This window comes from Haliotis cracherodii, unplaced genomic scaffold, assembly GCF_022045235.1.
Source record: "Haliotis cracherodii isolate W230 unplaced genomic scaffold, xgHalCrac1.p SCAF_1, whole genome shotgun sequence".
Classification (NCBI taxonomy): Eukaryota; Metazoa; Mollusca; class Gastropoda; order Lepetellida; family Haliotidae; genus Haliotis; species Haliotis cracherodii.
This window is the reverse complement of record NW_027266264.1, coordinates 12646522-12672109: the sequence shown is the minus strand read 5'-3', so window position 1 is coordinate 12672109 and position 25588 is coordinate 12646522. Positions and strand designations below refer to the sequence as shown.

Sequence of the window (25588 nt, the reverse complement as noted above, 5' to 3'; positions counted from 1 at the left end):
TTGAAGTAGGAAAATCAAATATTTGACTGCAATAAGCAGATATAGGAGAATGTGTTTGTCAAACGTTTGATGTGGGAAATTGAAACATATGGCTGACAATTGCAGATATACGAATATGTTTATCTAAATTTAGATATGGCAAATTCAAACATTTGACTGAAATTGGCAGATATACGAATATGCTTACCTAAATTTAGATGTAGGAAATTAAAACATTTGACTGAAATTGGCAGATATAGGAGAATGTGTTTTCCTCACTTTAGATGTGGGAAATTGAAACATATGACTGACAATGGCAGATATACGAATATGTTTACCTAAATTTAGATGTAGGAAATTAAAACATTTGACTGAAATTGGCAGATATAGGAGAATGTGTTTTCCTCACTTTAGATGTGGGAAGTTGAAACATATGACTGACAATGGCAGATATACGAATATGTTTACCTAAATTTTGATGTAGGAAATTAAAACATTTGACTGAAATTGGCAGATATAGGAGAATGTGTTTTCCTCACTTTAGATGTGGGAAGTTGAAACATATGACTGACAATGGCAGATATACGAATATGTTTACCTAAATGTACTATGAGGAACACAACGTTCATCAGGTGAATAAATGTTGTGACAGACAGACAGTTTTGGAGTTTAACGATCGCTTCTGTCGTAGGCAGAAAACATATCTGTAAGAACAACAAAGGTAATCAGATAACAAAGGTGGAACTTCACAAGGGAAGCCAGCAGTACATTGGCGCCAATAGGTGATAAACAATGGACAAATGGAAGCCAACACTTAACAGTTAATTCGCGCTGACAGGTGATAGCGATGGACAGCTGGAGGCCAGGACTTAAATTATCACTGATTGATACGAGGCAATGGACAGTGGGCAATCGTGAGGCTGGGGATATTTAGCACTGACAGGTAATAGAATGGAAATGGCATTGACAAATCGAAGCAAGCTGGGTTGCCTTTCAAAGACTTGAAACTTAATGAAGTCCGCAAATTTTGAAATTATTATTTATAATTTAAGCTAGTATAGATCAGTGTTAATAAAATAGAGAATATTGTAAAAAAAATTCTCTATGAGAGTTACATACGGCAATAAGCCCATGCAGGTAAACCTTTTTATGACTATATTTTGGGCCAGTGATTAAGTTGTCTTTCTGTCGGTCTGAGTATTGTGTGTCTATGCATAGTTTTTGTGTGAAGGATAACACACATCCGCATTTGAGGTGCTTCAAATTAGTTCTCAACTCACTTGTTACCAACTGATTAAAATGTTTGAGCATAAATTCATTTATTAAAACTCTAACTTGTCCTGTTGTTCCGATATAACGGCAATCAATATTCAAACTTCAAAAGCTGGATTAGACAGATTGTACGAAAATAACCTATGATCAGTGTGTCCATGATGTTTATTAAGAATATTATGGAAAGCCTTTAACCATTCTTCTTTATTGGCTAACCTACCCGACATCATACAGCCAGCTGTCCTTTGTTTTGTTTCAACATGTTCTGATATCTAATACCAAAAGTATATTGTTACAGATTCCTGATAGGCTTACTCCTCCGTCAACATGACGCCAACAGATCCTTACGTCGGATTCGAAATTAGTCAAGAAGCTAGGATCCTTTTTATCATTATCGGTATCTTCTACGTCGTCATGGGTACGTTTGGCAATCTCCTCATCATTGTCACCGTGGCAGGCCATCGCGTGCTCCGAACCCTTCACGGCATCTACATCGTCAATCTTGCCGTGGCCGACTTGATCATTCTAGGATACGTTGTGTCTTATCTCCTGGTGGATCTTATGACAGGAAGATACTCCGTTGCTGGACCAGGGCACTGTGTCTTTAACGGGTTCCTTATTGTGTGCGCCTACGTTGCATCTCTCCTCACCCTCACCGTTATCTCCATAAACCGCTACCTCAACATTTGCCACAGTGATACATACCGCCGTGTCTTCACGAAACACACAACCATAACAATCTGTGTCTGTATCTGGGTGGTTGCAGCACTCATGACGCTACCACCTCTCATTGGCTGGGGCCGCTTCCGTTATGACCGGAAGTTGCACTACTGCGGATATGACCGAACAGCTAACTTCGGCTACACTCTTTTTCTCCTCCTCGGCAGCATCGCCGCTCCAGCCATCATCATCTTCATCTGTAACTTCTACATCTACCGCTACGTCAGGAACGCCAAAAATAGGATCAGACAGACGGGGTTGCCGTCTCACAGAACCCCCAAGCCTGCCGAGATATCTCTCATCAAGACACTGTTTGCCGTGTTCCTCTGTTTCGCGGCACTCATGAGCCCCTACATGATCACTACCATTGCTGACAGAGACGACACATGGCCCGCTACCGTCCACATCGCCTGTTCATACACCTCCTTTACCAACTCCTGTGTTAACTGGTTCCTCTACGGCCTCATGAACCGCAGCTTTAGGGAAGGGTACAAGAAAACCCTCTGCTTCTGGCGTCAACCAACGCAACTGTCTCCTGACATTATGCATGTGGACAATGTGCTTCCCGGAACGTCCAAAATCAGTGACCGAACAAGATCGACAGAAGAGGGGAACGGCGTAAACCATATCGAACGTTCGTCTAACAATTTGCTCACTGTCAAGCCATACACACACTATCCTAAGTACGAAAGCACAGGTATGTGAATCTTCGAAGGTGCTTCACAAGGGTGTCTAATCTTCATATCAGTCAGGTCAATACAACCTTGAAGATCCGGCGTAGAATAGGTCTTCAGCAACCCATACTTGTCGTAAGAGGCGACTAACGGGATCAGGTGGTCAGACTCGCTGACTTGGTTGATGCATGGCATCGTATCCCAATTACGTGGATCGATGCTCTTGATATCAATCACTGGATTGTCTGGTCGAGACTCGATTATTTGCAGACCGCCGTCATATAACTGAAATATTGCTGAGTGCGGCGTTAAACAACAAACAAACAAACGAACAAACAAACAATACAACCTATCATCTCATCTGAAAGTTGGTCGATACATACTGCAAACTGTCAGTAGAAGTTGAAGGGACCTACGTAAATAATTCATGTTATCCGAGGTTCTGCACAACCCAAAATAATGAATAAAGAAGGAATACGCATTGACCAAATTATTTCTTCGAGATAACCGGAAGTGCGACACATCAAAGTTCGACACAACGGTGTTTGACTGTACATGCTAATCGAACAGTTGTTGGCATTAAGAATGAGTATTACGAGGAATGTACTTTACACAATGAGCCCCTGTAGGAATGAATCAAAGTGTTTCGGCGTTACATAGGCTACTTCGCTGTTTCTGTGATTGTGGATGAGTTGCCATCTGTCATCAATATGACGGTAGCATGGTATCTGTGTAATATGTAACATTGCCAGTGACAGATAGGTTGAACGTCGAGCAACGTGGTCAACGTGAATCCGACCAAGCACTACTGCGACCAAGGGGGCACGGGTGGCCCAGTCGTCTAAGGCGCCGCGATTCGCTGTGCAGAGTTGCGTCCCTTGGGCACGCCAGAAACCTATGATTGTGGGTTCGAATCCCTTTTTTTGCCCCAATTATGTTTCTAGCTTTGTCAGCACCATACCCGTGCTCGTGGGTTTCACCGAAGTGGTAAACGTCTGAAACCTGCATCACTTCTGGCTTTCCTCCCACATTAAGCTGACACGCCGCCATATAACTGGAATACTGTTAAAAGCGGCGTTAAACCCAACTCACTTACTCACTACTGCGACCAGGCAGAGCTAGAAGTTTTGTGAATTGTTGTCGTCCATCAATTGTGTTCTCCTGACAATATATACCATCCAAAAGAAGGTAGAGGACTACTGAGTGAATCATATGACTGTATTTAACTGTTAAGCTGGTGGACATTGCAACACGCTACCTTCCAATTCTTTACCTTGTTTTGAGTAGTATATACATGACATTGTACATTATTGAACATCATGACTAGGTTCTTATGTTGAACATAAACCATCATTCTTATGTAAAGCAAAGTTATTCCGCATGGAAATGGTAATAGGTATTGATGCAAGTGAAGGATATAGGATAAAGCCTGGTAAAGTCCTGGTAGCCGGAAGTGTACGATCACGAAGATGCCAACGAACAATATGGCGATCCTGACGTGGTGTAGTTACACGACGTTGACCCGGACGTGGTCGATCTCTGGTGGTTCTTGTCTGCTGGTATCTACTCAGTAGCCTGGGGACTGTTGAATGATGGCATTAAAACCGTTGTGCAACGACTCTACTTGACGTACCAACTTGAAGCATGCCCAAGGCTCGTTCACGTTCCTCTGCTGTTAATCTTGGCATTTCTTGTGTCAGTACCCTTTACGTCTGCAGCAACAAATGATGTGGCTTTTAAAAGTCTGTCTTTTATAGCCCTATTCTGCATGCTTCCCGTGAAACAAAACACGTTTTCCATGATGTGCACGCAATTTGTTGCGTTTTGGCGATTTCGCTCACAAAAAAATTAGGAATGTGTTTTGACGAGCTGTTCTTCTTCATGCTTCGTCCAGAACGTGGTATATTACTCATTCACTTATATATTTTCATATGACTTAAGCCCGGATAAAAATACATCCATTTTCATGGTGGTGCGTTTTCAGTGCTGTTCAGTATAATCATATCTATATGTATGATACAGAATTTTAGTGACCCTAAATAATTTTTGTTACTTTGGTATATGTTACGATTTTGCAAATACGAAACTACTTTTTAGTCGCAAATGCAAGGGGTGGTGAATTGTCCCTGTGTGTTAGGTAGGGAGGATTTACGTTTCAAGGTTTCACCTTTGTATTGAAATAATTTACTTTTCCGGTAGACAGGCACACAAACAGTATATAATAAATATGATATTCCATGTGCCTCGTGAAAATATCACCTCTCCCCCCGTCACTCGATGAGAGAAATATGATATTTCACTTGACACATTAAATATCCCCAGTCTCTCTTTCGCGAGGGGTGGTCGGGTAGCCTAGTGGTTAAAGCTTTCGCTCGTCACGCCGAAGACCCGGGTTCGATTCCCGACATGGGTACAATGTGTGAAGCCCATTTCTGGTGTCCCCCGCCGTGATATTGCTGGAATATTGCTAAAAGCGGCGTAAAACCAAACTCACTCACTCTCTTTCGCGAACACCTGGACCTGTCACTGGTTTTGAGTGATATATTCGTCTACTTTTCATCGCTTTTGCCTTTTACGCCCGATGGAATCTGTTTCGGTAGACAACCGAGGCATATTCTCTGGCGTTGATGTTTTTTTATATGTAAACACATTGTACCACGTGATATCAGGTGTAAATTTATAAACACGTGCACCTGATGAAGTGCAAACCCAACCATCAGACACGTTATAGTGGTTTCACCGTTCGAACCAGTACCTCATTATAACCAAATATCCAGCACTGAGATCGCAATAAGTGATTGTGAAATTGCTCACCAAGCTGAATCTCGGAATTGGGACTCATTACCACTCATTACCAGTAAAATCAATCTCTTTATTGTTAAAGCATTCAGGACATGCAGAAACCAAGGTGAACCGTACCACAATGTCCATGACACGCGAGGAAACAGGGGAAACACTTTAGTCCGCCCTTTGTTGCAAGGTCTTCTGAGTGGAAGACGAATTAGCCATGGGAAAGCTGTTTCCGTGCTAACTGACATAGAGGAATCCAATCTCATTAAATCACATCTTAGTTCTCGCTATCGCTAAACAAAGATATGAGGACATCCCATTACGGGTCACGTCAGAACGACCTTTCATCCGACCAATCAAAGCGTCGCTTACCAGATCATGAAAGTGACATCCGGAATTTTTTTTCTAATCATGCAACCTCGAAGATTCCGTCAAAATTATCGTCTATCTCACGCTTCTGTGGGATAAACGTTTAAACGGAGGAGGCGTTGCACAGTATGTGGGAAGCACTGCCATACAATATCAACCATATATTAGACATTCCGGAATGTTCGTTTGTTCAGTTTTCAAAATTTTAATCGAGAACTGTGTCAACATATTTTTCAAGCGTAGTCTGAAATGGAAGTCCCCCGGGTTGAATCGAGAGCCGTAAAGTTCGAGAAAGCTGCTTTCTAATTGGCTGATGTCAATTTTTTAATAGTCATGTCAGTGGTCGGTCAAAGTTCGCGAAAGGTCGTTCTGACGTGACCCATAATGGGATGTCCTCAGATCTTTGTTTTGCGGCAGCGAGTCTGATTTTAATGAGATTGAGAGGAATTCAGCATGTTTCTAGAGATAAATGGTAGTCGAAAACATTGTACTTTGGCCTAATCATGTCGGGATATTGTCTTTCAAAGTTGTTTTCTCATTTTCAGTCATGTGAAATGTATATTACCCAACCGACTGTGAAAGCATAAGGCACTATACAAAAAGAAATCGTAATAAATCTGTCGACTTATCTTGAAATAGATTCATCACTGTGTGTACGTGAAGATTGTTTAACGCCACAGTCAGTAGTATTCCGGCGATACCACGACTGCCTGTGGACCAGGGAAATGGGTGATTGAAAACATTTATTGCAGCAAACAATAAATGTGTCTCACGCCATCAGCCATCTCACAGTCTGACCAAGTGATCCCTATTTTAGTCAGCTCTTATGACAAGCATTGGGTGAGTTCGACCACGCCTGCCCCACGGGGACATTGTAGACATGACTCAATGAAGTGTGCAGCTATGAAGAATACACAATGCCTGAAAGAAAGTGGTCTAATATAACGAACGTTATATCTGGGATAACATTTTTCTTCAAATTCTAGTTTGTTTGTTTGTGTTTGTTTTGGTTTTTGTTGTTGATTTTGTGTGTGTTTTTTGTGGGGTTGGGGGTGTTTAATCACATCTGGAATTCGAACCCACATCTCAGAGTGAGACATCTATTCGCCAGCACACAAAGTCAGCGATCTAACTCACTTATATTAAATATCATGTCTCTGAAATGATGCTGCTGAACGCAACTCAACTTTTCAGTGGTAATTTTCAAGACAATGAATTATGTGGTTCCAGTGCCAACGGCTATTTTGCCTATTACGCCCGCTAGCATCTGTTTCGGTGGATAACCGATACTGGTTATTCTCTGGCAGTGACGTTTGTGAGTTAACATTTTCGATGTCTTGTTAGTCCTCACAACTTTTATATTTTTTTTTAAATGTTTATTGATTATTTTCAAAGAGTAAACTTTTAATGTTCATGCCTTTTCTAAATTCTTATCATAAGTATGTTAAGTCTCAGCTTCATGGGTGCGATGATTACAGAGGTTTTCACTGACTACAACGCACAACGGTGACACGGACATACGGGCCATGACAAGAGCTCACTGTGACCTTTGATTCTGATGAGCTGAAGATAGAGCGAGATTGGAGAACCGTATCCCACAATGTGATGTTCTTGGTCGCGGTTGTGGTGGTATTCGTCATTTCTAAACTGAGCACAATACCAGTATATGTAGGATCAGTATGTTGGCCCACACATATAGATACAGTAGTGTCTGTGTATAGAATTATTCATACACAAATTGCATATTTTGTTAATTCCTGTGCGTTTTTTCGACCTTGCGTCCCTGAAACAAACAACTCATCTGTGGTGCATCTTCCCGAGGCAAAGGAGTTACCTGACTAAAGAGTCCAGTTTCCACCCCTGTTCCCCTTCCCGTTATGATATTGGATACCGGGGAAAGGACCGCGTTATGATATTGGATACCGGGGAAAGGACCGCGTTATGATATTGGATACTGGGGAAAGGACCGCGTTATGATATTGGATACAGGAGAAAGGACCGCGTTATGATATTGGATACCGGGGAAAGGACCGCGTTATGATATTGGATACTGGGGAAAGGACCGCGTTATGATATTGGATACCGGGGAAAGGACCGCGTTATGATATTGGATACTGGGGAAAGGACGGCGTTATGATATTGGATACCCGGGAAAGGACCGCGTTATGATATTGGATACCGGGGAAAGGACCGCGTTATGATATTGGATACCGGGGAAAGGACCGCGTTATGATATTTGATACAGGAGAAAGGACCGCGTTATGATATTTGATACAGGAGAAAGGACCGCCTTATAATATTGGATACTGGGGAAAGGACCGCGTTATGATATTGGATACAGGAGAAAGGACCGCGTTATAAAATGGGATACTGGGGAAAGGACCGCGTTATGATATTGGATACCGGGGAAAGGACCGCGTTATGATATAAGATACTGGGTAAAGGACCGCGTTATGATATTGGATACCAGGGAAAGGACCGCGTTATGATATTGGATACAGGAGAAAGGACCGCGTTATGATATTGGATACCGGGGAAAGGACCGCGTTATGATACTTGATACAGGAGAAAGGACCGCATTATGATATTGGATACAGGAGAAAGGACCGCGTTATGAAATTGGATACTGGAAAAAAGGACCGCGTTAGGATATTGGATACTGGGAAAAAGGACCGCGTTATGATATTGGATACTGGGGAAAGGACCGCGTTATGATATTGGACACTGGGGAAAGGGCTGCGTTATGATACTGGATACAGGAGAAAGGGCCGCGTTATGAACTTGGATACTGGGAAAAGGACCGCGTTATGATATTGGATACTGGGGAAAGGACCGCGTTATGATATTGGATACTGGGGAAAGGACTGACAGAGTTCATGCCTCGGATTCTTAGCACTTTCTCACTACATCAGAACGATTATTTTAAATTGTACAATATATTGTATATTTATAATACTTATCCTATCTCACACTATGAATTTCTCTTTCTTGCCTAAACAAAGGTTTCTAGCTTCTTAAAAAACAATTCACCCGAACACACCTTGCATCACCATGGTCTTGCCGGTTGACCGACACGCGCTGAACTCGTTCTCTTTCTGGAGCTAAATAGGCTAGAGGAATTGTGATGCGGGGATGGACGGGTGGACATATAGGGTGTGAGATAAGTTTTATTAATATATAATTTATCGTACAATTTACAAATTTTTAACTTATCCTATCTCACACTATGCATTTATCCCAAGATTGAAAGAAAGGTGGGGGCGCAACTGCCTAGTCCAAAAAGATTGTAGGATATACACGAGGAAGCTGGAGCTAATCTTTGATACAGAACCATATTAAGTAGCACTGTCTAGTGTCATTAGACACAGCTCGTTGATAGGAATGAAACACTCCCAAAGAGAGTTGTGACCCTGACAACAGAGGAACACACGTGAAGTCGGGTACAATATGTGTTACATGTTCATACGTGAGTGAGCGTTATTGTGAAGACAAACAAAACAATGTACGATTTAAAATCGATTCGGAATGTATTTAGCAAATCGATTCTACGAGACAGGTGTATCACTTACTCCTATTGACGAAAGGACGAACCAACTTGGCATCTCTTTTTATGCTTCGTCGAAACTCTCAATCACTATCTCGGTGATTGAATTGATGGACAGGAACGATCGACGATATGCAAAAAAAGGATCGTCGATCAACTACCCAACAACTGATGCCCAATGCAAAGGTGAGGAGAATAGAGCATCGGATCACCGAGATCCGGCCACGCCTAAGGGCGACTTCCAGATGAAAACCAAAGTCTCTACAGACGAGCATCTTCCGATCGGATAGTCAATCAGGGAGAACCCGAAAAAAATAAAATAAACACAAACAATCATGTCTAAGGTTATAATAACTAGAGAGAGACCTAATACAACGAAACTGGATCGGTACGCGTCTCACCCAATCTGCGCACATGTGCCTTTGAGACTTGTTGTGGGAGAAGCAATTGATGCAGACCTTGGACGTTAGTCACAGAGATCTTTCGGAGGTAGATTTCCAGAAACATCCTTCCATTATTTTATTGCAGCCAGAGTACAATTACTGTGACGAGCCATAGTAGAGGCAACAGCGCAGGAGTCGTGAGGGTTGGATGCGACCAGAGCAGGTAGGCCAGCAAACCGAACGAAATCGTGGTACGAGAAACTTCCGTAACAGCTGTCTTAGCGGGACAAAAAGTCTCTTCCAGGAACGCTGAATAGGTTTTGTCCCATCTAGGTAGATCCGAAGTGCAAGCATACGTCTTCGCAAACACCCAGTATTTCAATCATATCTCACTGACTACAAAGTCAACCAGAACATATTGGTTAATTCGAGATACTGTGGAATTAAATCGATGAATCTTTCTGACCAGACACCAAATTATACCCGTATGTGGAACACAAAGTGTGAGGGGTCATTTTGAAAAGTCACATGCCATTAGTGGGCGTGGCCACCTCGGTTCCTGTCGCACTCAGAACATCGAGGGCTAACAGCAGGACGTCTGCTACGGATACCAACGGCTCGCAGACGTTTGCATTCGATACCATTTCCACATGTTTTCTGTCATGTTGACTATCGCCAAAACGCAACAGATTTGGGTTCCTACATGGTGTCAACTGCATGTCTACTTAGCTTACCTCTGCAATGTTCCATATGCACCACTAGACAACATATCACTGCATTACTGTACATTAAAAAAAAAATTACTCTAAATATATTCTAAATAGTGTGTGTTTCCATACTTGTTTGAGTTAGTATATACAAATGAGAGATTATGACACTATTGACTGCAAGGGGCGATAACTCCTTTATTGACTCCATACATACAAATTAAATAGGTATGGTACAAACACAGACGTCTTAATACAGTACGCATGTCAAATTAAATAGATGTGATACCCAGTATCACATAAACATATACTACTATCCAAAGCCATTCCTACCGGGTCTATGGTACAAGGGTGCAGACGTTACAGCGCCACTTAGCCACATCTGCGTGATCTGTGTGAACAAGATACAACATTAATTCTGCAGTACCTACAAATCAATATTATTCATTACCATTACAAAAGCATGGAACACATCAAAACAGCTCAGGCTAAAACCACATACATACTTACATTTACATTTACTCTATGTTCCCTCTCATACATAAAAAACAGTCAATCAAACATTCATTCATCCTGGTGAGAGCCTGTGCCGACGTCAGAAGACCGAGGATTTGTTGCCATTGTCGCAGAAAAAGAGATTGTCTAAGTGCCAATGGATCAAGATGTTGTATCTTCATCCATCGATCCAGTGGTACGAACATCTTGCGTTGGCAGGTGTCAAAGAGGGCCTAATAAACTGAAGACGTAGATTTGGAGTTGTCTCAGATACTTTGGCGTTGATAAACCAACCGAGTTGATGAAGAAGACACTGCGTGAACTTGAAATGAAGGAGAAGAATGTCTGAATCTTCATTGGCCTTCATGCAATCAGCGATGAATCAAGGCATGCCTCGAATATGTAGGAATTTGACAATGGGCTTTGTGAGGCGGGTAAAAAGCCACGGGACCAGCAGCTGACGTTGAAAGCGGCGGCCGTGGAAAAAGAATTGAAGGAAAGGATGATGCTCCAGATGGATGGAGGCATGTAAATACGCGTCCTGTAGATTTAGGCTGATGATGAAGGTGCCGGGATGAAGAATCATACGTAGTAACCTTCATCCGGAAGTGCGGGTGTACCCCTAGGTATAATATGTTGAAGATTTGTTGAAAATGAGCCGGAGTTGAAATCTGTCTCACTTTGGTACCAGGAAGATTGGAGAGTAGAGACCCGGTGTCATCGGAACTGTATCCCAGACACTCTATAGCATTCTTTACTATCAACTTGTTTGTAGCATCTGTGAGAATTGGCAGCTGCTTGGCTGGAAGGATTGTTCATTGTAGGATGTGTCGCAATGAAGAGTAGATGGTACCCATATTATAGAAGGCTCAGTACAAATAGATCGTCCAGGATGGGCTAATTCTTTGAGAATAGACCCAAACTTCCGCCGACAGGTGATGGAACCACGGGAACGTCTGGAGTGGAAGAGTCCAGTCGTTCTGAAGAAGAGACGAGTCATTTGGAGGCTATATCTCCCGATCTTTGGAAATCATGCTGAGGAAAGCAATTAACGTTCTCTTTCAAACTAGTGAAATGATATGGTGATCGAGACAATGTAGAAAGTTTGAGGGTGGGAATAAAATAATATATCTTTCTAGCAAAATATGGAAATTATCGAGATAATTTTTACTTTATTTGCACAAATTATGTCCCCAATACATTTATATTCGTTGTTTTTCTGAATGGTTGTTCATTTTATTCCTACTTCATAATCAACTTGATGAACACTAAAGCGTGTATGCTGGGATTGGTTGTACAATATTTGTACAATTATTTGTTTCATCTCAGTTGGCTTCAGGAACATTAGAGGGAGTTGTCCCCGGTACAACTCTCCACTTCCGGCGCTAATATTCGAAACGAAAGATGATGAATACGTGACTCTTTTTTATGGATAATAACCATTTTATTCTTTGTTCGGCTTTTCAGGGTTCCTTCATCAGATGAACCGCATTAAGTTGTTCTATGATTATATAATTATACATGTTGATATGCAGATAACACGCATGTTTGACCCGGCCCTTGATTTTCATGCGCTAAGCCGTACATACTTAGGTGAATATAACTTCCGGCTCCAGTCGCTGATAACAAATTCCTAGTGTCACTGCTGGAACAGCCAAGACAGGGGTGTTCATTCAAGCATTGTTAATTTTCACCAAACGTTACACATGTCACCTTCTAATCTTGAATATTAAGCTTGTTTTTCAGGTGCTGTCTCTGTAACTTATGTACAGAAACACGTTTTTCCAATGCCAAATTTAACACATCATATGCTAACTATCCGCCTCGTATTATTGTATTTTTTGTTCATGGAAATGAACATCTAGTTTGATATAGATTTGGTTAATTTTATACGTGCGTGTTTTAAACAGATATTTTTACTTTGATGTTAAGACAGGTATTGTTTATTGTCTCTGTGTACATTTACCAGATAATAGATACTCATAAACACATTACTGTTTCTCCTCCTAAATGACTCTTAAAATATAAACCTGTTTGATGACATGTAACTATTAAATTAAATGTGGGTTTCCTTCGCTTCTCTTCTAATTCTGCCTTTTGTGCTGTTCGTGTAGAAGTTCACTGATGGAAAATACCCTTTCAGTGTGTAATGCGTGGTAAATAACACTGTTCTGTTGACAAAGTATCTCACATGTGTTGTTATTTGTGCAATTGCAACAACCTCACATCACAAAATGAGACTGAAAGAATAAAGACTGAATTTACAGTTGCAAGGTAGTTAATTAGTTATGTTGTTATTTGTGCAGTTTGCAAGCACCTCTCATCTCAAAAGGAAACAGTGAACTCAAAAATGAAATATGATTTGGTTGGTTGGTTGTTGTTTAACGCCGCACTCAGCAATATTCCAGCTAAATGACGGCGGTCTGTTAAAATAATCGAGTCTGGACCAGACAATCCAGTGATTGATATCATGAGCATCGATCCACGCAATTGGGATCGATGACATGCATCAACCAAGTCAGCTAGCCTGACCATGCGATCCCGTTAGTCGCCTTTTACGACAAGAATAGTCGCCTTTTACGACAAGCATGGGTTGCTGAAGACCTATACAACCCCGGAATCTTCAAGGGTAAATGAAATATGAATTAAAGCTTTATTAATGTTTCGGGTTTAAGTACCACGTTGACGTGAAAACATAATACATTTTCCAACATTGTATATATACGTAATTAATGTTACAGTTTCATCTTTACAAGTTAAGTTCACTAAAATGTCACCAGCTATAACTTGTCACAGATAAACGCGTCTGGTCGTGAATGCACGAACTGGTTCAGTGATTTCCCACAGAGAAAGAAAGGATTAATATCTACATGGTATCAATTTCCACTGATAATAAACTGTTATCTTTCGTATCCCCAGGCACCAATACTCAGAATAGTCAGTGGGAAATTGTAAAAGTCATAAACCCAAATGAGATCCTATCTACTTGGTCACACCAGGTGATTAAGATCACTAGTCCAATCACAGTTAGACAACATGGCTGTCTATATTGATTTCCAGTATAACGGGACCGCCCCCGTGGTCTAGTGGTAGAGCGTCCGCCCGGAGAGCGGAAGATCAGGGGTTCGACCAAAAGACGTTAAAAGATGGTACTTGTTATTACCCTGTCTGGCGCTCGACATTGAGGGGCTAAAACAAGGACTGGTCGGCTCGGAGTCAGTATACTGTGTCTGAGTGGGATATTCATGTTAAAATGCGGCATGGTATCTCAGTGCGCTTATAAATCGGCATCAGTCCGGACTAGTACAAGCAGCCACACACACACACACGTTCATGCACGTCGCTATATAAGTGCAATTATCTTAAGTGCGACGTTAAACCCCATTTCATCTCACCTCCAGTATAACGACTTTGTAGGTTCTCCACTGATTAATATTGAGTGGTATATGTTGGAAAAACACCTTTTTAAAAAATATCCCGAGTTCCTAACTAAAGGTCCTCTTATTAATTCATGCAAAAACAAAAGAAAATATGGGTGTGAGGAAAGTGCTAAGTTATGCAATGTTCGTCCTGTGACACCCATTTGTCCCTCAAATTGATATTAATATATTAATTTTGTATATTAAATTATCATGTTTTCATTTAAGTATTGACCTGCGTCCCTTATGTTCTTTGAAATTATTATTACCATAAGCTATGGTCGTTAGCCGAAAAGCCATGGACGAATGCTTTCTATGATTTATTTAGGGACCTGGAATCGTCATGTTGACGTCGACACAAAGAGTGCAGCTTTTGTTATCCATGAACAAATGTCACGTATTCATCATCACGTCTTCATTCGTTTTGAATATACGCCCCGGAAGTGGTGAGTTGTCCCGGGGGTTGTCGCATTTCCCTTAATGGAACAATTTTCTCGTTTTTCCCAAGCATGATAGGAGTCAGACAGAGTGAAAATTTATCTCCATTCTTATTCTCTATTTACCCAAATGACTTAGAAGCATTTCTAGCAGAAAATAAATTCCAAGGACTGCAGCTAGTAAGTAACGAGTTCAGCAATCATTTGAATACATACGTGAAACTACTAATCTTACTATATGCTGATGACACAGTATTATTAGCTGAATCACCAGATGACTTACAAAAAGCTCTGAATATTTTTGAAAAATACTGCCATCAATGGAAATTGGAGGTTAACATCAGCAAAACTAAAATTCTCATATTTGAGAAACGCTCCCGCTCTACAAATCTAAACTTTATATTTCGTAACACACCCTTGGAAATTGTTAAAGAGTTTTCATATTTTGGAATCTTATTTACAAGCACTGGTCGTTTCCACAAAGCTATCAAAAAGTTAAGTGAGCAAGCATCAAAAGCAATGTACAGCATATTTAGAAGAATAAGAACACTAGACATTCCTTGAGATTGCCAACTTAAACTGTTCGACAATTTGGTTCAACCGATACTTCTATATTCTTCAGAAGTATGGGGGTATGAAAATGTAAGGACAATTGAAAGAATTCACCTAAGGTTCTGTAAATCTATCCTCAGATTAAAACAGTCAACACCCGATTTTCTAGTATATGGTGAATTAGGTAGACATCCTTTAACGATTCAGATAAAAATAAGAATGATATCTTTTTGGAGCAAACTAATTGTATCGCCTAATAAACTATCTAGCCGCATCTATCAGCTAATTCATAAAATCACAATGACTAACAATACTGCATTTCCATGGCTCACCTCAATTAAAAATATTTTATATGAAACTGGTTTGAATTTTGTCTTTGATACTAACTCTTTTCCAAATCTCTCTTGGCTTAAAACAAACGTTAAACGAACCTTAATAGACAACTTCTATCAAAGCTGGAATGTCAAGGCTTGTTCTTCATCTAAAGGCAAATATTATACAATGCTAAAAGACAAACCACAGTTTGATGAGTATCTATTATCTCTCCCATTGAAACAAGCAATCTGGATTCTTAAACTGAGAACATCAAACCATAGACTACCAATTGAGAAAGGCAGATGGTTTAACACACAGAGTACTGAGAGAACTTGCACTTTATGTAACGACCAAATAGGAGATGAATTTCACTTTCTATTAGTATGTCCAAGACTAAATGACCTTCGAAAACAATACCTTCCGGCATACCATACTAAATATCCCTCCACTCTAAAATACAATCAATTAATGAAATGTTCATACAAACCCATTCTAGTAAAACTGGCTCAGTTCTGTAAAAAAGGTTTAACATTATTTACATAATTAAATATCATAGGATCTTCAATCTATGGCTGGAAAATTGCCCTTGCGACGTTAAAATTTGTGAATTTCACTCTACAATAAAATATATGTGTATATTTTATGTGTTCACGTGCGTAGTTATGCAGATCATACATGTATTATAGAAATGCATTATGCGTGATTGGGTGCATGTATGTATTCATGTATGTATATATTATTAGATATTATTGTTGGTGTGGTTGTGTATATATTCAACCTCATGTATGCTCTGTAATCACTCTGTGTGATTTTCTTACGAGCAATAAACTTCTGTTCTGTTCCGTTCTGATAGAGCCTGTTCGGCTGTTTGTGCCTGGATCATTCATGTTATGCAAGCTCATGTTACACAAAACTCAGTCAGCACACATCACACAATTTGCATAATCCCACGAATGATTAATTCATATGCCACCGAGTGCAACTGTTTTTCGTTGGACACATCTCTGGAAGGATTATATTGTCAAAATAATTCAAGTGATCTGGAGATAAATACAAAATATGGTTGCATTAATGGGAACTATGTTAGTGGCGTTAGATGTTAAACATTTCAATCTGATGAACGATTGGTCATGTGTTCTGGCAAAAAGGACTGCTATAGTTTGGATATATGTTGCTGGTTTGTGTTTGATGGTGATATGATGTGCTTTTGAAATTTAGGAAAAGAGTAATCTAAGTTATATCAATGAGACTCCCGGTTTTTAGTTTCTTTATTACAAGTACTATAATAGATGTAAATGCATTTCAAACATTAAATATGTATAATCTATTCTATAATTTTCGGTTTCGGAATACATTTGCTTGTGTACTACCACTTAATTAATTTATCAAATACCTCCCATCATTTAGGATCACAACTTTAAAATCATTATGGATGGTGTCCAGGCATGTGCCATTAGATGGGCCAAAAGAGAAGAAGACCTTCGTTAACATTATATATTTTTTTTTAAATTACTAAAACTTCAACAGCTATTAGATGTACGTGTGTGCACAGTCTGGTCTTAAGGCTGCAATAAAATTAAAAACAAAATCATTGACAAGCTTTGCCAGCTCCTTTTCCGAGTACAGGAAGCAAAACACACCACCCCAAGTTCTGCACCAAATGTCACTTGCTTGACAATATCTGTGGTCACATTCAGCATTAAGTCATCATGTTAAAAAAGGCAGCACCAAGTATAGAAAAACATGGACAGTGTTATATACTGGATGGATGTACATGTAAAAAACAGAACAATATTACACAAAATCGTCCAATCACAGCTGCAAGATGATTCAATCTGTATTGAAGGCTCTACGAAAACTGCTTGTCAAACCACTGATTCTGATTTGGTGTAGTAGAAGCTGTCGTCAGTGCGGGATGTTTTCATTGGTAAAATGTAGATACTGAAAAAGAGGAAAGAGAAATGGAGTAAACCCATTATGATCCAGCTGATCAACATGGAAATTCTGTAGTTGTTCCCACTGACAAGGCCTCAAATAATATAACCATTATGTGTGATGAGTGAGTGAGTATGGTTTTACGCCGCGTTTAAGCAATATCCAAGCAATATCCCAGCAATATCACGGCGGGGGACACGAGAAATGGGTTTCACACATTGTACCCTTTTCGGGAATCGAACCCGGATCTTCGGCGTGACGAGCGAACGCTTTAACCACTAGGCTACCCAACCGCTCACTATTATTTGTAAGCATCACTACATGAATTGTTTGATCAAAGAACATGGTATAAGTAACATTTCAAATAATGCCATAAGGCCACACCGTTAACAGGAACCTTTTCACAAACACCTGGTACCCTCACTATCTGAAAGTGAATCATAAACACACAAAATCGGAATCATGCAATCGACCCAACTTTTGGCAGATAATTCTTTTGAATACGACAACGATTTTTGTCGCTTTTATTAATATGAATTTAAGTTATTTAGTATACTAATGTATACCATTTCTATAATCCTCGAATTTGTCATTGCTTTTAAATACAGTTGCTTTATTTTGTGTTCAGTGTTCAGGGTGAGTGAGTGAGTTGGGTTTAACGCCGCTTTTAACAGTATTCCAGTCATATCACGGCGTGTCAGCTTAATGTGGGAGGAAAGCCCGAAGTGATGCAGGTCTTATCAGTGTTCGGAAAAAAACAAGAGTCAAGACGGTTAATATGACAAAGCCATAATTTTGATTGAATTATTTGGCATTTTATAACCACGGGTGATTCAAAATACATAGATACAAGAAACATTTAAAACTTGACTGTGTTGGGTATTGTGTTGCTGTTTACAATCGTGTATACCTGTCAAGAGTAATTGTCGGGAAAATGCCTGAAATTTACCAGGATTTAACTTTCAAATCAGTTTCTGGTAAATATTTCACGAACAGAAATCTATATGCAAAGATGTTACGCATGGTCATTAAAGATTCTTAAAGCAGACTGGTACATAAATTGCATAAAACGGAAAAAAGAACAGTTATAAATGCCTAGAGGAAACAAAAGTGTCCTTACAGGTGAAATATGCCATGAGACACTTCAACAGGACATGTCATACAATGATGATAACATTCATGGTAGCCCATATTTGCAAGTTTATTATCTCTATCCAAACTAAGATGACAAACTATATATGTCTGTTCGTTAAGGTGAACCTCCTCCATTGGTATCTCTGTCAATCAATACCCATTGTTCCGGTTCAATGTCAATGCACACTAATGACCCACTGTGACAGATCATAAATGACAGTGCAAGACTTACATTCTAAATCAATTTCTGGAAAGCGTGATACTATTCAGCTAATATTGTAGTTATTATGAATACCAATAAGTAAGTAATCGATAGTTACATCAGTTTTGTCTGGCAGGTGTTCACTGCCTAATGGAAAGTCAATTATGCGACAAATATTCATGTTGAATTGGTAGCAATATACACAAAGATACTTCTTATACTCAGAAAACAATATGTGAAATCCTCATAGATAATATGTCTGTGTAATTTGAGGATAATACATTTAGACAAGAAGTATGCGCCCCCAATTGTGCTCCCCTTCTTGCAGATATTTTTTTCTAATGCATATAGAATCAAAATAAGAGATTTGGCCGAGAGGCTTTAATTTAAGTTTCAGGTAAATCGATGATCAGATATGGTTCAGAATGGTCAAATAGCCAATTCCCTTCAACTGATTTATCCACCCGAGTGGGGTAAATGAAAGAAAAGAGACCAGTGAAAGTGACTTATCTGTTTCATATTTAGATCTATGCCTAACATGGAATGACAAAAACTATTAACAAGACTATTCGCAAGAGGGATGACTTCAAGTTCTCAATAGTCAACAACATGTCAAGAACTATTGCAGTAGATCCAGCCAGCCTTTCGTGTCTACATCTCAAAACTCTTGAGGTACAGTGGAGCAGGCTCTTACTACGAAGATTAAAAATAACGTCTTATGATTCTTGCTCAAAAGTTGTTTGATCAAGATGACAAGATTCAAGGAATTAGTGAAGCTTGAAAAAGTGTTATGGTAGACATGTGGAGCACATTTCCAAATAAGACGCATCGGTCACAAACATTATGTCTGATAATATCGACCGAGTTTTTTTTCAGGTGGACAATTGACTTGTCTTTACATGTGTTTGTTTTGTCACTTTATTGAAATGTTCAGCATAGAATCCTGTTTGACGTTTATAGGTCACAACTTGCACACACTTGTTACATGTTGAGCAGTGCAAATATGAAAAATACAAGAAAAGACACACATATTTAGCTTTGTCACTTGAAAGGGTTACACAAGACTTACCTTGATTATGGAGCATGTTTTTGCCTTAATGAGCTAAGTTACAATCTCCATGTGTAAGCACATCCACGTACACCAAAGGCAAGTCCTCTTGGCTGCATAAAAACAAATGTTGAGACTCACAGAGCTGACAGAAACCGAAAAAATATGCTTAACCAAGAGTCGTTATCGGTCCACACAAGGATTAGTTCAAGTATGAAGGAACGGGGCATCAACGTGAAAGACAACAACGATGACCATATGGATAGCCAGTTTGAGTTAAATGAGATTGATCTGTCAGTGCAACCTGGCAGAAGCCAGGCTGGTTGTCCTTCTATGGGGCATGATCTTCGAGATGCTTATCAAGACAGACACTGCGACATAGGAGCTGTTAATCAACAACGTTCTGCTACTCCTCTTTCAAATCAGAATGCTTCCAACAAGAACATCCTCCAGGGAGATGTTAATGTGTATGGTTACATGGCAGTGGAAGGAAAGGTGTATTACCACAATCCTGGGTACATGCACAATGAGGGGGAGACAGTTATGCCTGGTATCAGCAATGGGAATTGGATGGAAGATAGGTAAGTGGCAGCTACGTAAAGGTATCAGGATACATTCGGATATTGTCAGAATTGTAAATCGACTCTGCTTTAGGCAGAGATTTCTTATAAATATGGAATTTGTGGAAAATGTGTCTGGCACATTCTGGCCCGGGCAAAACCAAGACCTATCTTCATGTTTTAGCTTGAATAACTATCCTGTTCTAATATATCAGGCATGAGATACAGGTAGTCAAGAATGGAAGACCCAGGCGGTTCTTTCCACAACTCGTCGCCATCCTCGGCTGCTGCTTCAACGTCTTTCTTGCTGTAGGACTTCCATACTCACTTGGTGCTCTCTTCGTGGATTGGCTGGATGCTTTTCAGACAACACGTGCTCAAACAGCGTCCATCCAGTCAACAGCTGTGGGATTAACCTTCATGGGAGGCAAGACTTGAGTTCGGGTTAAGCAGTAACTTGACACAAAATTGACTCTTAATACACTGTGCTTTAAACTCCGAGGTAGTCGACATAGCAAATAGATGTCCGTTACATGACCTCAAATGGTTGAAAGCAACACACGATGTAGAGTTTATTGATTACAAGGTTCAGTAATGCATTAAGTGACAGTAAACGGAACCAAAATGATAAACATCAGGTCTGTGAAAATGTATATTGATCTTGCACGTGTCCATCATGTTGTCTTCACAGCAACATAAGAAAGGAAATTCATAGTTTTGCAGCTTAAACTAAAATAAGTCTTACTGATGGCTCAGATACAATTAGATCACTCATCACAGATAGAATCTGAGAAAGTTTGACCCAAGTATGTGTTAAAAGGTCAAAACTTCTATACAATAATTTTTGTGATGTCATATGATGGTCAAATCTCATAGATGTTACTTGCACTGCTCAAATACTGTAACATTATTATTATTATTATTATTATTATTATTATTATTATTATTATTATTATTAAACAGGTTTTGTGAATGGGTTCTTGGTTGTGAAGTTTGGAACCCGAACTGTGATGTTCTTTGGCAGCATAGTGTCCTCCTTGGGTCTAATCACCAGCTGGTTTGCCACAAGTTACGTCTTCCTCGTTGTATCTATAGGTGTAGTCATGGGTAAGTCATCGATTAAGATAGTAAGGCTTCAATAACATAGGGTAAGTTTAATCCTGTTTTGTACGCCTACGGCCCATGTACAATGTGTTACACTATCAGAGCTTCTTGGACGAACTTAGCACATTCATTAAGGATTGACATATCATTAGAAGTCAATAAGTTATGAAATTTACAAATTTGGTATGAAAAGCCCTGATTCGGTGTGTACTTATTTTTCAACGACACATATGCCTCGCAATCGAATATGAAATGGAATCAATCTTCCATGCTATTAGTATTACACATCCTACAAATTTGGTGAACAGTTATAGCATCTTTACATCTAATTTTACAACGCAACGGCAGTTCATACAATCTCAACAAACATATATATTTTCTTTAGTTCCTAACATTGATATTTGTAACGTAATATTCAACAGTCAGCAATGACTTAATATTCTTATGTGCAAGTCATGTTGAATCATTGATACGACTAAACATTTTTGTTTTTTGACAGTCTTCTAATTTCTGACTTAATATCGACAGCAAATATAAAGTATCTGCAACATCTTGACTAATACATGCATATCCGAAACCATACGTGTATAACAACAATCTTACACAAGATGCCCTTGTCTTCCTTCCTGTTGAATCTAACGTCTTAATAAGTATGAAACATAAAATAAAATAACAACATTGGCTTTATTTAACATATATTTAAGAACTAAAATAACATATTTACAGGAATATTTGGGTATTTATGCTGTAAAATGCTAAATAAAAAACAGCTCTTTTTCTGGCTGTTGATACAATCTGTCTACGACAACCTAGAAAACATCATGCCTAAATAATTAAACATGTAATAAGTTGATATTTTTAGAAGCTCCCCCCAAAAAACACTTCTCATAATGTCGTAAATGACAAACTTTTCGAAAAACTTATATTTCTGTCTAATCCATATTTGTCAAAATGTCAATCTTTCATTGTAATACCACTGTCATCAAAAATACATAAATCATCAGCATACTCTAATAACAGTAGTTCCAAATATTCTACGCCTATAAACATACCTCTTACATCTGCACCTTCTATCATGGATTGGAATTCTGAAATATACATTGCAAATAAAAAGGGGCTGAAAATACAACCTTGTATGGCTCCACTTAAACTATCAAAATAATCAGTAAAAGTGGTGTTGGGTATTGAAACTCCCCAAGAATATTACATGGTCCGTACCTTAATAAAGTTCTATGCAGGATAGTCAATGTTTGTGTACCTGCGTATAATGTCCACTCTGTTTTTCATGGTCAGGTATTGGATGCAGCATGGTGTATCTGGGTTCCCTTGTCACCCTGTCGCATACGTTTCATGATCCAAGATCTAAATCAATTGCGCTGTCAATTATGACCTCCTCGGCAGGCGTCGGGAGCATGGTTTTCCCCATTGTCTTGAAGGAACTCAAGGAGACTTATGGTTGGAGAGGTGCACTTCTCCTTGCTAGCGGTGGCTTATTGAACATTACATCCTCGTGTCTACTCGTAACGCAGCCACACCAAGCATCACCAACACTATCAGCCCAACATGAAAAGACAACATCGAAAAATGAAAAAGAAAAGTCCAAATATCAGCATATCTTAAATCCTATGTATGGAGCTTGTTTAGTGTGTGCCATGGTAGGGTTTGGAATATTAACTTCAACTTCCGTCACTGCAGTGGACTTTGGCATGTCTAAGGGTCTGTCATACGAAACAGGACTGGTGTTTTTGTTGCTGATTAATGGGCTGGGAGCTGCCATGCGATTTCTCGTCGGCTTGATACAGATGGTCCCAGGTGTGAAGACCTACCAAGTGTTATGCATGTCAGTGTTGCTATCCAGTGCCTCTCTCGTTGCGCTTTCCCTGGCGGACACCTATGGCATGATCGTTGGCTGCTTTTCTCTTCTTGGATTAGCTGCAGGCGGGATGGTGGGCAGTTTTCCTATGGGTATGTCACACAGGTATTTTAGTAATGTGACATTTACACCATGTGCTTTGACTCACGTGACTCTTCTTCTAATGACGACCTTTATCTATTGACCAAACTACAAAGGATATCACGGCAGGACATATGCATACGTTATATTGCTGTTTTAATTAACTCTATACATGGAATAAACTGTCATAAAAGATGCAGAATTCCTGAAGTTTTCACATAATTAAGGGGGTCTAGTCTTCATGCATTGTGCGGCACAAGTTTCAAACTGGCGACTTCCCTTAAATTCCAGACTACATTCCAGACTACGCTTTGAAAATATTTTAACAAAGTTCTCGATTCAAAATTTAAAAACTGAACAAAAGGACAGTCTGGAATGTCTTATAGATGGCCGAGATTGAATTGCAGTAGTTCCCACGGACTATGCAAAATTTATCCCATTGAAACGACATATGAGATGATTTTAATGGAATCAGTCGTACATACCGTAAATGTCGAAATTGCATGATTAGAAAACACATTCCGACTGTCACTTTCCTGATTTGGTAAGCTTAGCTCTGATTGGTCAGAATGAAAGATGACCCTGACGTGACCTGTCATGGGACGTCCTCAGATCTGTGTTTAGCGGTAGCGAGAATTACTATTTGATTTTTATGAGATTGTATGTATTTCATGGTTCTATCACTCCCTCATTGCAGTCATACACAACCTGGTAGGGGAAGACAAGTATGCTGTGGCTATCGGCTTCGGTTCAGCAATGAGTGGTTTCTCCAGCATGACGATGGGGATACTCATAGGTAATATAATCTTTTGTAGGGAAAGAAATTATTTGCCCTCGGCCATGCATCCCAGCGAGACAAGATAATGACACCGATAAATCATACATAACAGTACCTTTTTGTTGATTTGTTTCAGGTGTAACATAATAGATATACATTGTACGTATTCTCTTCAATGACAGGGACGCTGTATGATTTGACTGGGTCATATGATCTGTCTTTCTTGATACTCGGCTGTATCGGTGTTGGTGCTTCCTTCCTCCCAGTGATCATTCGGTGTCTGACGACCATTGGCACTCACATGTCTGTCACTATTTCACACCAGTGAAGATGAATAAATATTAAAGAAGGTGATTCTACAGTATAACATGATCCATGTCCCAAGCAACCTATGCTTGTGATAAGAGTCGACCAAATGGACCAGGTGGTCAGGCTAGCTTGACTGGGTGTCATCGTACATACATCGGCATAGATCAATCACTGGATTGGCTGGTCCAGACTCGGCTATTAACAGGCAACCGTGATATACCTTGAAATCTGCCGAGGGCAGTGCTAACAACAAACACATTTAAAATGGAAAACAGTTTTCTTTCGTTTTTCATGGCCTTTGGGTCAGAACGTTTTGTGATTGATTATACTACTGCATTATGCGTTCAACTTGATACAATGAAAACGCATTGACAATTGAGCACAATATCATATTTGTTAAGGTACAGTGAATGCCTCTGATTGTATCATCATTGTTAACACTTCAATAAAAGTATAAACTGTGTCAATTGACGGTATGTTTTTCTCTTTTTTCTTATTCATCATGTAAAACGTCAACGCCAAAGAACAATCAGTTTCGATCTAGGTCTTTGAATGATTCCGACTATATCACAAGCACGAGTCTATTACTCACTATCAAATAGTGCTACCAGGTGTTAGCGAGAAGTTGAGAGTCCTGACCCACCGTTGGCACCATCACAAAAGCATGCAAAGGCAAGATAAGTAACCTTGTTCTCCTATCTGCATAATGTTGGTAAACCAAAACGCAAAAATTGTTTATCTTCAGCGAGTTCTAAAACGTGCGATCGTAATTTACTCATAAACGCGACTGAAGAGTGAACAGCAATAATCTGATGAGGTGCAGAACATATTACAGTTAAACAAATTATGCATATATACAGTAGCATTTTATCTCAAGAAAGGGAACTGAAGTTATGCAAAACCAATGG

The 25588-nt window shown here is 39.6% G+C and overlaps 2 protein-coding genes across 2 annotated transcripts; both read left to right on the top strand.

The window, feature by feature from the left end:
- Window positions 1-1578: 1578 nt before the first annotated feature.
- On the top strand, window positions 1579-2676 carry LOC139459859 (melatonin receptor type 1A-like). Its single transcript, XM_071241571.1, has one exon. It carries the CDS (start codon window positions 1579-1581, stop codon window positions 2674-2676), a length of 1098 nt encoding a protein of 365 aa, XP_071097672.1.
- A 17464-nt stretch (window positions 2677-20140) lies between these two features.
- LOC139459849 (monocarboxylate transporter 13-like) lies at window positions 20141-24699 on the top strand. The gene is made up of 6 exons (XM_071241561.1): window positions 20141-20556; window positions 20751-20962; window positions 21499-21642; window positions 22933-23604; window positions 24291-24389; window positions 24554-24699. The coding sequence occupies exons 1-6, from the start codon at window positions 20141-20143 to the stop codon at window positions 24697-24699; spliced, it is 1689 nt and encodes a 562-aa protein (XP_071097662.1).
- The last annotated feature ends 889 nt before the right edge of the window (window positions 24700-25588 follow it).